Source organism: Ursus maritimus, unplaced genomic scaffold, assembly GCF_017311325.1.
Source record: "Ursus maritimus isolate PB19 unplaced genomic scaffold, ASM1731132v1 scaffold_33, whole genome shotgun sequence".
In the NCBI taxonomy this organism is placed as follows: Eukaryota; Metazoa; Chordata; class Mammalia; order Carnivora; family Ursidae; genus Ursus; species Ursus maritimus.
The window spans coordinates 76,727-93,553 of record NW_024425897.1 but is presented as its reverse complement, the minus strand read 5'-3'; the positions used below and the strand labels follow the sequence as shown (position 1 = coordinate 93,553).

General features: G+C 47.1%; 1 protein-coding gene across 17 annotated transcripts in view; it reads right to left on the bottom strand.

The window, feature by feature from the left end:
- Positions 1 to 16,827, bottom strand: part of IGLL5 (immunoglobulin lambda like polypeptide 5) — a 174,959-nt gene that overhangs the window by 89,042 nt on the left and 69,090 nt on the right. For 2 of the 17 annotated variants that reach the window (XM_040619455.1, XM_040619445.1), the window contains exons 1-2: positions 12,814 to 12,898; positions 12,371 to 12,668 (exon numbers count right to left, since the gene is read on the bottom strand). The exons of 14 other annotated variants lie outside the window; for them this stretch is intronic. In XM_040619455.1, coding sequence (XP_040475389.1) covers positions 12,371 to 12,668; positions 12,814 to 12,859 — 344 coding nt within the window. In that variant the 5' untranslated portion in view covers positions 12,860 to 12,898. Of the gene's footprint in view, positions 1 to 12,370; positions 12,669 to 12,813; positions 12,899 to 16,827 lie in introns of those variants that run through there. One more of the 17 variants, XM_040619465.1, reaches the window with a different exon arrangement.

The window sequence follows — 16,827 nt, the reverse complement described above, 5'->3', positions numbered from 1 at the left end:
GGTCTCAGGTCCTGGTGACCAGTCCTCCCTGTAGAAGCCCTGAGGCTTTGCCAGGTGATCTCTGCTGCCCCCCAGTGGCCGCTGCACACTGGTGGCTGGAGGTGCAGGGAACTCCTTCCTCGAGGTGGAGAATGAAAACCCACTGCTCACATCCCGATTCCCCCTGATCCACACATGCTGTCCCCAGGGGAGGATTTGCTCTTCTCTGTGGGGCCCCTGCCAGCCTCAGGGCCAGGCAGGAGGCGTCAGATTATCCATGAAAATAGGAAGAGGCTCATGTGAAGAGAAGGTTGGCCCATCTGGGGACTCAGGGCTCATGCCTCTGGGGTGGTGCGTGGTCATGGGTGTGGTTCTGGGGCTGGGCCCCTGGGGACACAGGACTCAGGGATGGCCTCTCCCTTGTTCTGTCTGCTGGAGCACCTCAGAGTGTGACGATGCCTCCTTCTCCAAGGACAGAGACAGGAGGACACTCAACCAACAGGAATGTCCTCAGACCCAGCTTGGTCGGCCATGGGTCCCACCCTGGCAGATCAGTGTGAGTAAGACACAAGTCTTTCTTGGATCCTGCCTTGGGAGGGGCAGCACAGAGGACGCAGTTGCTTTGGTGAAACGGCACAGTTACCAGCCCCGCCTATCTGTATCTCGTCTACTAGAACCATTGAGAAGTCACACTATTGCTATTCTCAGGTCTGTGCAGGTCAGCATTGACCCTGTGGTCCAGAGCTAGGCCATCGGTGAGTCATTCCACTGGGGATCTTTCTGGGGAGTTTTGTCTGTGAATGAAAGGAACAGACTAGATTTATGCAGTGCTCTTCCTCTTGTACCCGTTTGTGAGAGCTGGAGCTGCAGCAGCCATCCTGAGGTCTGTTGTCAACAACAAGGCAAAGCAGAGCCTCCATAGTAGTGATGGTGGGAGAGAAAGTGAGAGGATTTGGCACACGTATGACCAAGTGAGGACACTTCTATGAACAACTGAAACAGAGGAAAAACCACAGGGCTGGTTTAAGAGGTCCCCTTGTGATAGGCAGGGAACTCTAATAGTTAATAATATTAGTCCTGCAGCCCTCATCTGGGACACCCCTGCATAATATGGGTGGAGGGCATTCTCCAATAAGGCAACAGTTGAGCAGAGTCCTTCGTTTATTTCACCTGGACAGAGACCAGGACAGACGTGGCTTTATTCTAACCTACATTCTCTGACTCAGTTTGACTGGATGGTCAGAGACTTGGAAGAAACACAATAAGGAAAATGGTGAAAGATGTTTGAGGAAGACATATGTGAGGAGAACCCACCCCCAAATGAACACAGAGCTATTTGTGTTCCATGAAAATGCCCACAAGAGTGTGTCCTCAAAGGGAAATGGTGTTAATAATCAGGTGGAAAATATGACACATCTGAGGACAGTGGTCAGCATTCTTGTCCCTCCGTCCTTGAACTTGTCCATTGGCCCTTAGCAAAGTGGCCATGTTGCAAGTTGGGAGGTTATTCATGGGATAATCCCTAGGGAGTTCCACTCATAAAGCTGACAAGGCTATGGCCACTTTTCAGGACCACTCTGCCAACAGCAGAGACCAGCCCTGAGTTCCCAGGGCGAGACCCTTCCCTTGGGAGTCAGCCAGGAGCCTGGTGGCAGATGAATTACATCAGACCTCATCCATCATGGAAGCTCTGTCCTTATTGGAATAGACCTTTCCCTATGTAGGGACGTGTTTTCTTGGACGGCAGTGCTTCTTCCCAAACTGTAACCCTTGGACTTAATGCCTCACCCACTGTTGTAGTACACAGTGCAGCTTCTGTCCAAGGCTCACAGTTCCCATCAGAAAAGGGCGGCAGTGTGCCGATGTCCATGGAGCTCACTGGTTGTACCATGTTCTCCACGACTTGAAACAGCTGGCTTGAATGAACAGACTACTTGCCTCTTGCAGACCTGTTACTGTCCCGCCACATGACACCCCCTTGTGGGGTTGGGGCAAGATTTGGCTGGAGATGATATTTGCACTGAATCTATGTCCAATATGTGATGTTGTTTCTCCATAGCCAGTGTTCATGGGTCCAGGAATGAAGAGGTGGACTTGGGAATGTCCCCACTCACTGACATTCTGGGTGACCCACTGCAAAATTTTCACTCCTTGTCACCGTGACCCTATAGTCTGCTTCCCTAGAGGTCTTTTTTTTTTAATAATATTTTTTATAATATTATGTTAGTCACCATACAGTACATCCCTAGTTTTTGATGTAACGTTCCATGATTCATTACTTGTGTATAACACCCAGTGCACCATGCAATGCGTGCCCTCCTTAATACCCATCACCAGCCTATCCCATTCCCCCACCCCCTCCCCTTGAAGCCCTCAGTTTGTTTCCCAGAGTCCATAGTCTCTCATGGTTCATACCCATCTGTTTACTCCCCCTTTCTTCTTCTCTTTTTTCTCCTACCTATCTTCCTACTTCTTATGTTCCATAAATGAGTGAAACCATATGATAATTGTCTTTCTCTACTTGACTTATTTCGCTTTGCATTATCTCCTCCAGTGCCGTCCATGTTGCAGCAAATGTTGAGAAATCATTCTTTCTGATGGCTGAGTAATATTCCATTGTATATATGGACCACAACTTCTTAATCCAGTCATCTGTTGAAGGGCATCTCATCTCCTTCCATGATTTAGCTATTGTGGACAATGCTGCTATGAACATTGGGTGCATAAGGCCCTTCTCTTCACTACGTCTGTATCTCTGGGGTAAATACCCAGTAGTGCAATAGCTGGGTCATAGGGTAGCTCAATTTTTAACTTCTTAAGGGACCTCCACACTGTTTTCCAAAGTGGATATAACAGCTCGTATTCCCACCAACAATGTAAGAGGGTCCCCTTTCTCCACATCCTCTCCAACAACTGTTGTTTCCTGCCTTGTCGATTTTTGCCACTCTAACTGGCGGAAGGTGGTATCTCAGTGTGGTTTTGATTTGAATTTCCCTGATGGCTAATGATTTTGAACATTTTTTCATGTGTCTGTTAGCCATTTGCATGTCTTCATTGGAAAAGTGTCTGTTCATATTTTCTGCCTATTTTTTGTTTGTTCATATCTTCTGCCCATTTTTTGATTTGTTTATTTGTTTCTCGTGTATTGAGTTTGAGAAGTTCTTTGTAGATCTTGGATACTAATCTTTTATCTGTAGCACCTTTGCAAATACCTTTTCTCATTCTGTGGGCTGCCTCTTAGTTTTTTTTGACTGTTTCCTTGGTTGTGCAGAAGCTTTTTATCTTGATGAAGTCCCACAAGTTCAGTTTTTCTTTTGTTTCTCTTGTCTTTGGAGATGTGTTATGAAAAATGTTGCTGTGGCCGATGTCATAGAGGTTGCTGCCTATGTTCTCCTCTAGAATTTTGATGGATTCCAGTCTCACATCGAGGTCTTCCATCCATTTGGAGTTTATCTTTGTGTATGGTGTGAGAGAGTGGTCAAGTTTCATTCTTTTGCGTGTAGCTGTCCAATTTTCCCAGCACCATTTATTGACGAGACTGTCTTTTTTCCACTGGATGTTTTTTCCTGCTTTGTCAAAGATTGGTTGCCCAAGGAGCCAAGGGTCCATTTCTGGGTTCTCCATTCTGTTCCATTGGTCTGTGTGTCTGTACCATGCTGTCTTGGTGATCACAGCTTTGTAGTATAGCTTGAAATCCGGCATTGTGATGCCCACAGCTTTGTTTTTCCTTGTCAACACTTCCTTGGTGATTCGGGGCCTTTTCTGGTTCCACACAAATTTAAGGGCTGTTTTGCTCCAGTTCCTTGAAAAATGTCATTGGTGTTTTGACCGGGATGGCATTGAAAGTGTAGATTGCTCTGGGTAGCATGGACATTTTAACTATGTTAATTCTTCAGATCCATGAGCATGGAATATTTTTCCATCTTTTTGTGTCTTCTTCAATGTCTTTCAAGAGTGATTTATAGTTTCTAGAATATAGATCCTTTACGTCTCTGGTTAAGTTAATTCCAAGGTAATGTATGGGTTTTGGTGCTATTGTAAATGGGATGGATTCCTAATTTCTCTTTCTTCAGTCTCATTATTCGTGTATAGATATGCAACTGATTTCTGAGCATTGATTTTGTATCCCACCACATTACTGAATTGCTCTATAACTTCTAATTATTTGGGAGTTGAATATTTTGACTTGACAAATAATCAAACAAAAAACCCAAATCCACATATTGACTCAGATTTTAGTTGAACTGCCATTTTTAAAATCATACATATATAGAGGTAACAAGGAATTATCCATATCCTTCCAGCTCTAATCATAGATTTCTTTGTATTCCTGTTGAGGACAGAACAAAATCTTACAGCAAATCCTGTTTCTTGAACCTTAAAGCTAAATTGATTCTTCCAATATATACATAGAATTATGAATGTATGTGTCTATGTTGGTTTCTTTATGTTCAATGTAATCAGTTCTTAAGACCTTTCACCAGATTCAACTTTTTCTAAATCTGCCATGCTAAATTGGAGATGTTATATTAATACTTTTTCCTTGACTCATTTCACCCTCTACTAACACAGAATTAAATTGAGCACTTCTTTTTGTCAAGTGCATATATTAGAATTTTATTTAATTTAGTTGTCTCTCTCTCTCTCATAATACACACACACACATACAGGGAAAGACACACACACAGAGACACACACATACAAAGATAAACAGAAAAGTAAACAAGTAACTTTAGACTATCTGCAAGAAAAATGTAATTTATTTAAATTGCAAGAACATTTCTAGAGTGTTTGAGTTGGTAGAACTGCTTGCTTTCTGTATGTAGATTCATTTATTTCTATATTTTTACCATCCATCCACAGGTTTTCCATAACTTTCACACTGTTCTGCTCTGGGTATGTATACTGATTCTTGGACTATTGGCCACTTCATAGCCTCTCCATACCACCAGAATGATGAAATCATGAATGCTGAGTGACATTTAATAAAATGGTATTTTATACAATGGTTTTCTTATTTGTGATTTATGACAAGGATATACTATGCAGAAAATAATTTGTTTCCACTTTTTTTTCTTCTGTGTTTCCAAATACTTTATTGAAAATACCTTGGCATAACTGGCCAATCAGATAACTTTTGAACCTAGACATAAATCTTGGGTCTAGTGGCAGGGAGGGGAAGATGGCACTCTGTCATCCTGGCCCAGATGTTTATCTTTATGTAAATGTGCAAAGTTTTGCATTCAGCTGAGACTCCATGAGTGTTGCTTTAAAATGAAATTTTCGATATATACGGGAAAGGAATTAAAGATGGCGGAGGAGTAGGGGACCCCTTTTTCAGCCGGTCCCCTGAGTCGAGCTGGATAGGTACCAGACCATCCTGAACATCCACGGAATCAGCCTGAGACGCATGAAGATACATCTGTTGGGGGTGATTCTTTTGGGTTTTCCATATAAAGTATATTGTCATCTGCGAAGAGAGACAGTTTTACTTCTTCTTTGCCAATTTGGATACCTTTTATCCCTTTTTGTTGTCTGATTGCTGTTGCAAGGACAAGAGGGGAGCCGTGAAACCGCGCACAGATATCGGAAGATAAACGGAAGGGGAGGGAGCCGCCGTGTTCGGGCGCCGGGAAGCGGCAGCCACCTGCACAGGGGTGTGGGGACGGCACCCGCGAGAGAGCGGACTGAGACCAGTGAACCGGGAGCGCGCACCACCAGGCATCTCGCGGAACACCAGAAGGAAAGGATGCTGTATTTTGTCAAATGCTTTTTCTGCATCTATTGAGAGGGTCATACAGTTCTTGACCTTTTTCTTGTTGATATGAGCTATAACACTGATCGATCTGCGAATGTTGAATCACCCTTGCATCCCAGGGATGAATCCTACTTGGTCATGATCGATAATACTTTTAATGTCCTGCTGGATCCTATTAGCTAGGATCTTGTTGAGAATTTTGGCGTCCATATTCATCAGGGATATTGGTCTACAATTTGCCTTTTTGATGGGGTCTTTGCCTGGTTTGGGGATCAAGGTAATACTTGCCTCATAGAATGAGTTTGGTAGTTTTCCTTCTGTTTCTATTTTTTGAAACAGCTTCAGGAGAATAAGTATTATTTCTTCTTTGAATGTTTGGTAGAATTCCCTGGGGAGTCCATCAGGCCCTGGAGTCTTGTTTTTTGGGAGGTTTTTGATCACTGCTTCAATCTCTTCATAATTAATCAGTTTGTTTAAAAATCAATTTCTTCCTGTTTCAGTCTTGGTGGTTTATAGGTTTCCAGGAAGGCATCCATTTCTTCCAGTTTATTTAATTTATTGGCATAAAGCTGTTGATAAAAGTTTCTAATGATCCTTCCTATTTCATTGGTGTTGGTTGTGACCTCTCCCTTTTCATTCATAATTTTATTAATTTGGGTCCTTTCTCTATTCTTTTGCATAAGCCTTGCCAGTGGCTTATCGACCTTATTTATTCTTTCAAAAAACCAGCTTCTAGTTCTGTTGATCTGCTCTACTGTGCTCCTGGTGTCTAATTCATTGATCTCTGCTCCAATCTTGATCAACTGCTTCCTCATGCGTGGATTAGACTTATTCTTCTGTTCCTGTTCCTGCTTCTTGAGGTGAGAATATAAAAACTGCATTTTAGATTATTCTATTCTTTTGAGTGAGGCTTGGATCCCTACGTATTTTCCCCTTAGGACTGCTTTTGCAGTGTCCCATAGGTTTTAGACCTTTGTGTTTTTTATTCTTGTTGGTTTCCGTAAATTGTTCAAATTGATTTTTTATTTCCTTGTTTATCGAATCATTCTTGAGCAGGATGGTTCTTAGTTTCCAAGTGTTTGCGTTTCTTCCAAATTTTTCCTTGTGATTGAGTTCCAATTTCAAAGCATGTGATCTGAGAATATGCAGGAAATAATTTCAATCTTTCGGTATCAGTTGAGACCTGTTTTGTGACCAGCATATGGTCTATTCTGGAGAACGTTCCAAGTGCATTAGAAAAGAATGAGTTTTCTTTTATTCTAGGGTGTAGTGTTCTATATATATCTATGAGGTCCATCTGGTCCAGTATGGCATTCAAAGCTCTTGTTTCTTTGTTGATTTTCTGCTTAGGTGATCTGTCCGTTGCTGAGAGTGGAGCGTTGAGGTCCCCTACTATTAACATATTTTTATCTATATGTCTCTTTATTCTGGTTAAGAGTTGGCTTGTGTATCTTGCTGCTCCCCTGTTGGGGGCATAGATATTTATAATTGTCATATCCACTTGTTGGATACATCCTTTAAGAATAATATAGTGTCCTTCTGTATCTCAAACTACAGTCTTTAGTTTAAAATTCAATCTGTCCGATCTGAGAATTGCTACCCCAGCTTTCTTTTGAGGTCCATTGGCATGAAAAATGGTTTTCCATCCCTTCACTTTCAGTCTGGATGTATCTTTAGGTTCAAAATGAGTCTCTTGTAGACAGCAAATGCATGGGTCATGTCCTTTTATCCAATCTGCAACCCTGTGGCATTTATGGGAGCATTTAGGCCATTCACATTGAGAGTGATTATTTGAAATATGATTTTAATGATATCATGCTGCCTCTAAGTCTTTGTTTCTATAGATTGTGACTTTCAGTTCTGTATCACTCTTGGGGCCTTTTTACTTTTATAGAACCCCCCTTAATATCTCCTGTAGTGCTGGTTTTGTGGTTAAGAAATTGGTCAGTGACTGGCGATTCTGGAAGGTCCTTATCTCTCCATCAATTCTGATTGACAGTCTTGGTGGATGAAGGATCCTTGGCTGCATTTTTTCTCTGAAAGAGCTTTAAAAATGCCTGCCCCCCAACCCTTTCTCTCATAACAGGTCCGTGTAGACATGTCTGATGTAATCCTGATACTTTTGCCTTGGTACGTGAGAAATTTCTTTGCCTTGGCCACTTTCAATACTGTATCCTTGGATCTAATATTTGCGAAATGCACTATGACTGACATGGGGAAGGTTTGTCGTTGTTGAATTTGGGAGGGGTCCTCTCTGCCTCTTGGACATGAATGCTTGTTTCCTTTGCTAGATTAGGGAAGTTTTCAGCTACAATTTGTTCAAATATCTCCTCTAGACCTCTCTTTTTCTCTACCCCCTCGGGGATGCTGATGATTCTGACATTGGAATGTTTCATTGAGTTAGTAATCTTCCGTAACCTACATTCTTGAGATTGGATTTTTTTGAGCCAAGTTTCTGTTTTAGCTTTCTCTTCTACCATCCCATCCTCCAATTTACTAATTCGTACTTCTGCCTCATTCACCCTGGCCATCAGAGCATCTAGTTTTGACTGCATTTGAATCGTAGCATTTTTACTTTCTGCCAGATTCGCTCTCATTTCTGCCCTTAGAGATTCTATATTCTCGTTAATATTTTCATTAATATTTGTTTCAAGTCTACACATCATCTTGACCAATGTTTATCTGAACTCCATTTCTGATAATTTGGTTATATCCATATCCATCATTTCTGTGGCAGAGGCCACAGACTCATGATCTTTTCTTTGCTGGGGGGGATTTCTCCTTCTTGTCATTCTGATGAGGAGAGGTCGTGGGGTTGCCCAGAGCCCAAATTATTGACCAGGACCCAAGCAGCGTGCTTTTGGTTTATAGGGACCTTAGGGATATGGGCTTCTTGATTTTTTAGCCTGTCTTCTGTGGGAGGGGCCTTCTGTGCTGATACTCAGGCCACCCTGTTTGGGTAGAGTCTCCCTGTCGTCCCCTGAGAGGGAGGATGGCGATGGGCACAATGTGAGCTGGTATTTCTGGGCTTTTGTTCTCTGGTGGCTTTCCCTGGTGGGTTTCTGTGGCTCTTCTGAGAGTCAGAGCAGCAGTGGCCGAATCCTAGCCTCTGTCTCAGAACAGAGAGATCACAGTCCGCTCTCCACTGAGCTCTCCTGGCCTCTTTAACTCTATTTCTGTTGGTGTTGCTAAAAACCCTGCAGCGTCCTGGGTTGTGCACCCCACAGCTGGCATCCCAGCCCACAGTTCCAGGGCTGGCACGTCTCTGTCCTTTGTGTTTCTAACTCCGCCAGCCACCAGCTGCCTCCGCGCACACTCCTGAGTTCCCTGTTTCAGTATGGTTTGGGGGCGCTCCAGAGCGCCGGTTTTCAGTCTGGTTGCACGCGCGTTCCCAGGCTCACAGTCTCAGTCTGCTCTCTCATGGGTTCTGGTCCGCGAGACCGGCCTGCTCCCCAGTGCAGGTGGCTACCGCTTCCTGGTGCCCGAGCGTGGAGGCTCCCTTCCCTTTCCGTCTATCTTCTGATATCTGTGCGCGGATTCATGGCTCCCCACTTCGTACCTCAATACTCAGCACTGGAGATGTTCATTTGTAGAGATCCAGATGCATCTTCCTGCGTCTCAGGCTGATTCGTGGGTTTTCAGGATGGTCTAGTACCTATCCAGCTCGATACAGGGGACCAGCTGAAAAAGAAGACCCCTACTACTCCGCCATCTTAACTCCTCTCCTGCCCTAGAGGTCTTAGCTCTAAAAGAGAACTGTTTCCACCCAGTGCCAGAGTATGATTCTATTCAACTGAGAACTGAAATGTCCCCTTGTCACTTGGAACTTGTCATGTCTCCATGGATATCTCTCTGTGTGTCCTTCCAGCCTGAACTCCATCCCCAACAAAACCCAGGGAAGAAATCATGGCAGCCCCAGCCTGCCTCCTGCACATGCACTCCTGACCCACACGGTGCAGAGGCTGCCTGGAGGGCTGGGCTGGGAGACAGGTATGGGAATCTCAGATTTGGTGCCCTGGGCCTGACCTACTGTGCTTTGTCTACAGTCCTCCTAGGCTGAAGGAGAGCGTGACTCAGGTGCAGAAGGGGTGTGCATCTCACATCCCTGTCTGTCTCTGTCACTGTGAGCATCAGCACTACTGTCTTACGCCTGACAGTAATAGTCAGCCTCGTCTTGGCTCTGGTCCTGCTGGTGTTTAGGGTGGGCCACGTTTTCCAAGTTGGAGTCCTAGAATCAGCCAGGAATCCCTGAGGGGCACTTGCTATTGTCGGATATGACCAGGACTGGGTCCTGTCCTGGCTTCTGCTGGTACCACTGTACACCAGATCTCTATACTGTCTCCCTGACAGGTGATCACTGCCATCTGTCCCACGGTCACTGAGCACAGGCCAGCTGTGTCAGCTCCCAGGAGACCTTTCAGGATTCCAGGCATGGGGCTGAGCTGGGCCCTCGCAGAGCTACAGACCACACCTGACTCAGGGAAAGGAGGTCCTGTGGCCTCATCTCTTACCCTTTCTATTTCATGTCTTCTCTGTGTCCCCGAGCTGCACTCTGGTCCCATCCTTGGCATGTCATCAGAATGAGAAACTGTCATTCTGACACTTGTTCATCACAGTGCGTGTGGGAATTTACTCGTTATACAAGCCCCTGCCCTTGGGGATTAATCACAACCTCTAGTCTATTTCCACACAATACTTCTGTCTCTATGACACCCCCATCCCACACCAGACCAGGGACTGGCATTTCTTCTCACACTTTTTTTTCAACAGTGTTTCATGTAAACTTGTGAAAAGTCCCAGAACCCACCCCTGACTGAGGGACTCACTTCAATCTCTGTGTCTCTGTGATGGTCCCCAGGGTCACGACTTTGCAAACAGAGTGAGCTCTGGGGACTGGAGAGTCAGGGGTCCCTCCTGGGAACTGGGTTCTGTCACTGGAGCAAGGACAGCACAGGGACCAGAGATGGGGCTTGAGGACGTGGAAATCACTTTACTCTGGAGACAGTCTCACAGGGAGGCTGCAGACCCTTCTTCCAGGGACCAGGGGCTCTGAGTGCCCCACCTCCCATACCCTGAGATGCTTGTGAGCAAGGAAGCTACAGCCCCGGTTCTGAGTCCACCTGGAGGTGGGGAAGGAGAGGGAGAGGGTGAGGGGTCAGGGTGTCTCTGGATGTGCCCAGCACTGAAGGGTCTGTTCCTTGGGACCCCAGGTGGAGAGTGAGGTGACCGGAATTTCCAGGTGAGCTATTCCCTGTGTCAGCAATCCTGTCGGTGTCCTGGGTGACACTGTGAGCCTGACCCTCAGAGTGTGGTCCCTGGAGCCTCAGGAGTTAGGATGGAGCATCCCAACAGCCTCTGAGGACTGAACCCTGGTCCCCTGCTGATCCCCAGGTCTGCTGTCCCTGTGTGGGTTTCTCAGCCTCTTTCCTGCGGCTTCTGCTGCAGCTCTGCTGCCCCCTGGTGGTGGAGGAGGACTCAGACCAGGAGCTTCCCTCCTGCAGGTCACCCCACAGCACCTGTCACCAGAGTTTCCACCAGAGTTTCCCACTGTCAGGTGCTCCCACTGCCCTGCCCAGCCCAGAACAGACAGGTCGCATACTTGGCACAGGATGGAGCGCAGATGAGAGTCCTGTGGTTGTCCCAGGGTTGTAATGCCCTGGCCTGGCCCCTGTGTTCATACAACAGGGAGAGTGCAGGGTAAATTGTAGTGCATTTCTAGGAAGAAACCTTTGTGAGGTCCTATCGGCACCCTCTTCTCTCCATTTTTGAGTTGACCCTGTTGCTGTCTGCATCCCAGTGAATGTAGCTGGGTCACACTGGAACAGACGGTCCTTCCAGCACATGCTCTCATGGCTTGTAATGAGAAATGTGCTCCCACCGCAACACTGGTTCTCTGTAGGGAACACGGCTCTCCTCTCTGCCTGTGAGTGTCTGCATCACCGGTTTGTAATAATTTCATAGGATATGTGCTGTGCTGTCTCTCGTGTTCCCTGTGCCCGAGCTTCATTGAGCTTCTTGGATACATTGGTTCCTGGGTTTCTCCAGATTTGAAGCCACTTTGTAGATAATTTCTTCTCAGATTTTTTGCTTCACCCTCAGTTCCTTACATTCCCTCCCACAGTCCTTACACTTGCACACTGTCTGGGTGGGAGACTGTGTCCTACAGGCACTGAGCCTTCATTAATTTTATTAGGTATTTTGCGGTGTGTTTCCTTTTGAATATTTCCATCACTATGACATTAAATTCCCTAATCTCTTCTTTTGCAGCATCATATCTGCTGTCAGTGTGTGCAGCTATTTTTAAATTTCGGGCATTTCATTTGGGGAAGATTTAAAGAGTTGGTGTGTGAATTATGTCTTCCATTTCTGCCCCTCATGTGTGTATGTCCTTCCTCCAGCACAGTCCCAGAGGAAATGAAGTTCTAATAACTAATTACAAATCCCCTGCTGATCCATCCTTTGCAGCCTGCCCGGAGGGCTGGGAGCAAGGGGACAGACTGGGGACCTCACCCTGGGGACCTGGGGTGTCCTGCTCACTGCTCTGTGCACAGGCCTCCTGAGGCTGGAGGAGAGTGTGACACAGATGGGGAAGGGGATTGTGTCTCACTTCCCTGTCTGCCTGTGTCACTGTGAGAAGTCCCACTGTTGTCAAAGGTCTGACAGTAATAGTCAGCCTCGTCCTCAGCCTGGGCCCCGCTGATGGTCAGGGTGGCTGTGTTCCCTGATCTGGAGCCAGAGAATCTCTCAGGGATCCCTGAGGGCCTATCTTTCTCATAATAGATAATCAGCACAGGGGCTTGTCCTGGTTTTTGCTGGTACCATTTTAGAATATTTTCCCCCAGTTCCTCTCCAGAGCAGGTGATGGTAGCCGTCTGTCCCAGGGCCACTGACACAAAGGGCGGCTGAGTCACCTCACTGGAGGCCATGGAGCCTGTAAGACAGAAGAGAAGAAGTTGGAATGAGGTCCAGGACTCATCTCAGGGTCCCAACACTGAGGCTGTGCTAGGCCTGAGCTCGGGGTATCGGGCAGCCTCAGCTCAGGTGCTGTGGGGTGTGGGCAGGACCGGGGGCAGCACCTGTGCAGAGAGTGAGGACGAGGAGTGAGAGAGGGGTCCAGGCCATGGTGGATGTGCTCAGCACTCTGTCCTCTGAGAACACAGCTGGCCCATCCTCACCCTGGTCTCTCTTATTCCTTTCCAGGCCCTTGGGTCTGTGATTGTTAGTATTTATGCAAATTTCCTCCTCTCTGAGACTCCAAATTGATGCAAACCACTGTGAGCTCAGATCAGGTGACTGAGGAGGAAGAGAGGAGCTCCTAGCTTCCTCCAAGCAGCTCTCAGGTCAGAAATGTGCCTTGATCTCCAAATTTGGTATGATGCTCACATTCCTGGGGTTAGAACACAATCACTGTCCCACCCATTCTGCCTGGGGACTTTCCGGGGCTGGCCCAGGGCCTTCCAGAATCCTGGCCATGGGGCTGACCTGGTCCCTCTGAGACATGCGGACAACACCTGAGTCAGGGTGAGGTGGTCCTGTGACCTCCCTTGTTCCTCCTCCTGCTTCAGGTCCCCTCTGCGTCCCCCAGACACACTGTGGTTCCATCCTTAGCATGTCATCAGAATGGGAAACTCTCTCATTCTGAGGTTCATTCATCATTTTGTAGGTGGGAGTTTCCTTGTTAAACAACTGCCTGATGTTGGGATTCATCAGGATTTCTAGTCCGTTCACGCATGGTGCCGTTTTCTCTACGACAGGCCCCACCCACAGCAGACCAGCAACTGGCATTGTCAGCCATTTCATTCCTTTTAATTTTTTCATCAATGATTCATGCAAACCCGTGAAAAGGGTCTGAAACCACGAGAAGCAAACTTCGAGGTTGTGGTCTTGTGAGGGTCCACACGATCAGAAGTTCCCCCACGGTGTGAGCTCTAGGGCCTGAGCCGTGGTCCCTGCAGGCCATGGGAATCACGTCACTCTGCAGACAGTGTCACAAGGAGGCTGCCAATGCTCCTGCCAGGGACCAGGGTCTCTGAGTGCTCTACCTGCTGCCCCCTGAGATGCTTCTGAGCAAAGGAGCTGCAGCCCCAGGTCTGAGTTGGTGTGGAGGTGGGGAAGGAGAGGCAGAGTGTGAGTCATCGGGGCGTCTCTGGACGTGCCCAGCACAGAGGACTCAGTCCCTGGGAACCGGGGTGGACAGAGAGGGGACCCGAATTTCCCAGGTGAGGTGCTCACTGTGTCGGACTCTTGGCAGTGTCCTGGGTGACACTGGGTGTCTGACCCTCAGAACATGGTCCTTGCAGCCTGAGAAGATAGGATGGGTCATCCTGACAGCCTCCGTGTACTGAACCCTGGAGCCCTGCTGACCCCCAGGCCCGGTGTCCCTGTGAGGCTCCCCTGGGCAGCCCCAGCCTCTGTCCTGCTGCTCCTGCTGCAGCTCTGCTGCCCCCTGCTGGTGGAGGAGGACTCAGACCCTGAGCTTCCCTCCTGCAGGTCACCTCAGCACCTGTCACCTGAGGAAGGGTGTGGACCAGGTTTTCCTGTCTCCCACAGGCAGCTGCCCCTGGCGCAGCCCAGCCCAGCACAGAAGGTCATATACACGGTGCAGGAGGCAGGACAGGTGGGGTTTCTGTATTTGTTCCAGGGTTGAAACGCCCTGGCCTGGCCTCTTGTGTTCATACAACAGGGAGAGTGCAGGGTACAGTGTAGTGCATCTGAAACGGGTCAGGGTGCAGACAAACCTGTGTGATGTCCCACAGCCAGCAGATTCCTGTGTATTTAGGAATCAGGACTGGTGCTTCCTGCATCCCCATCAGTGTAGCTGGGTCATCAGAGCAACAGGTGATGCTTCTGGAGCTAAGTTCAGTTGTGCAGGCAAACCTTCAGTTTTGATGTTATTAGTGTTATTTTTTACTACTTTTTTATTATTCCAGCCCACATCTCCTGATGTTTGGTGTGGGAGAATTTTTACCGTGACCTTGTCTGTGGTTTTGTGGAACCGGGAACCTGCTCATTCAGACTTGGCTCCAATCGCACAAGATGCAGGTCACAGTGCAGCTGACAGCTTGTCTTCCGATTCCCACAGAGGGAGACAGGAGACTCCACCTCCAAGGTCGACTCCCGAGATCACATGGAGTCTCTCTAATTAGTAAGAAGCTTACACTGTTACGTATGATTTGATTTAAACAAAATGTTTCTTACTTGAGATAAGTTTCCCCATTTCACAGCAGGTGAAGCGAAAGTCCAGAGAGGCTCGCTTCCCAGAAAAACAGAGAGAAGTGCGGGCGAGTCTAGGGGAGGAGTCCAGGCATTCTGGATACAGACCTGGGGCTCTTGGGGGCAGAGCTTGGCCAGGGCATGAGGGAGTGTGAGGCCAGGCCTGGCTGCAGGGTTTATGTCCCCGGACTCACTGTCATCCCCAAACTGGCTGGTGTATAAAGGAGCCCCTGAGCCTGCACGTGGGGCGGATCTGTGAGGCCAGTGGAGGCTGTTTGGCTGTGCAGGGTCCTGGCCTGGGTCCTGCTGGCTCTGCTCTGCATTATTGCTTGGTCCTCTCTGTCCTGAGCAGGTGGGAATGACAGGGGTCTCATGTTCACACTAATCGGGACAGCTGATTATTATAGGGGATGGTCGGTTCTGTAGTTTCGGGAGCCTGTTGGACTCATTCTCAAGGGTCCCACCCTGCAGCATCCCCTGGGCTGAGCCGAGGGCCAGGCTCATGCTGCGGTCCTGTGGGTGCTGATTCTGTGGCACGGCTTGGGGGCAGGACCTTTGAGAGTGAGGTGGGGAGATGGTGAAGAGGGGCATCAGCTAAGGGTTCAGGCCACAGTGGAGACCTCAGATTTCTGTCTTCTCAGTTTGCCACTGAGCCTGACTGCCCCAAACCTCTCTCATGCCCTCTCTGGTCCCCGTGAGAATGCTCCTTTTCGGGCTGGTGGAGAGAATCTCGCTTCTGGGCGGGCTTCATGGGTGGTTCATGTGGAGAGCTGCCCATCTCTGGGCTCCATAGGGGAGTTCGTGTCACTGCGTGTTTGAACATCTTGAAGGCTCCAGTCAGAAGGGGGCTATGAGGATATTCTATTAGATATGCTCATGCAAGATGCCCTGTGAATATTTCTTCTTTTCTCTTGTGTATAAAATACATAACAGAAAATGTTTCATTCTAATTATGTTTAAGGTTCACCTCATCCTCCCAGATTTTCTATCCACTCCCTGAGAATATTTCATGTCCCACATTGTGGAGCAGAATTGGGGGGAATTGTCCTGAATTTTTGCTCAGATTTTAGTGTCATTTCATATACTGTGGGGATCTTATTTGCAGTATCTACTTGGGTGTTACTGTGAAACTCAGTCCAACAACCTCTGACAATCTGTGCCTTTTAATAGTGTATAGACCATTTCCTGCATGCGACTGGCGTCACCATTTAAATATGGATTCCACGTATTTATTTTCTATTTGTCCCATGTTGTCTTTGCTCTCTCTTTCCATTTGTCTTTTTTTTTTTTTGTAGTGGAACATTTTTTTATGTTTTTAGGCTTTTGTTGTTTTTTGTGTTCTGCTTTTTGTTGTGTTTATGAGCTATTAGTTCGTGCGGTCCTCTGATCGGTGACTTGTAATAGTCTACATTCTGGGGATGTTATCCCATGTTATATGGAATATAAGAACCTGAGACAGATATCGACCCTCAATTCCACAGTCATGTAATCTGTGACACATCAGGAAAAAACTTTCAATGGGAATAAGACAGTATCTGCAATAAATGGTGCAGAGAATAGTGGACAGCTATATACAGAAGAATGAAACTCGACCATTCTCTTACACCATACACAGAGATAAACTCCAAAAGGATGAAAGAGTTCGATTTGAGACAGGAATCCATTAAGAGCATAGAGGAGAACATAGGCTGTAACCTCTTCGACATCGGCCACAGCAATTTCTTTCATGACACGTCTCCAAAGGCAAGGGAAACAAAAGCGAAAATGAACTTTTGGGACCTCATCAAGTTAAAAAGCTTCTGCACAGTAAAGGAAACAGTCAACAACACAAAGAGGCAACCCATAGAATGGGAGAAGATATTTGCAAATGATACTAC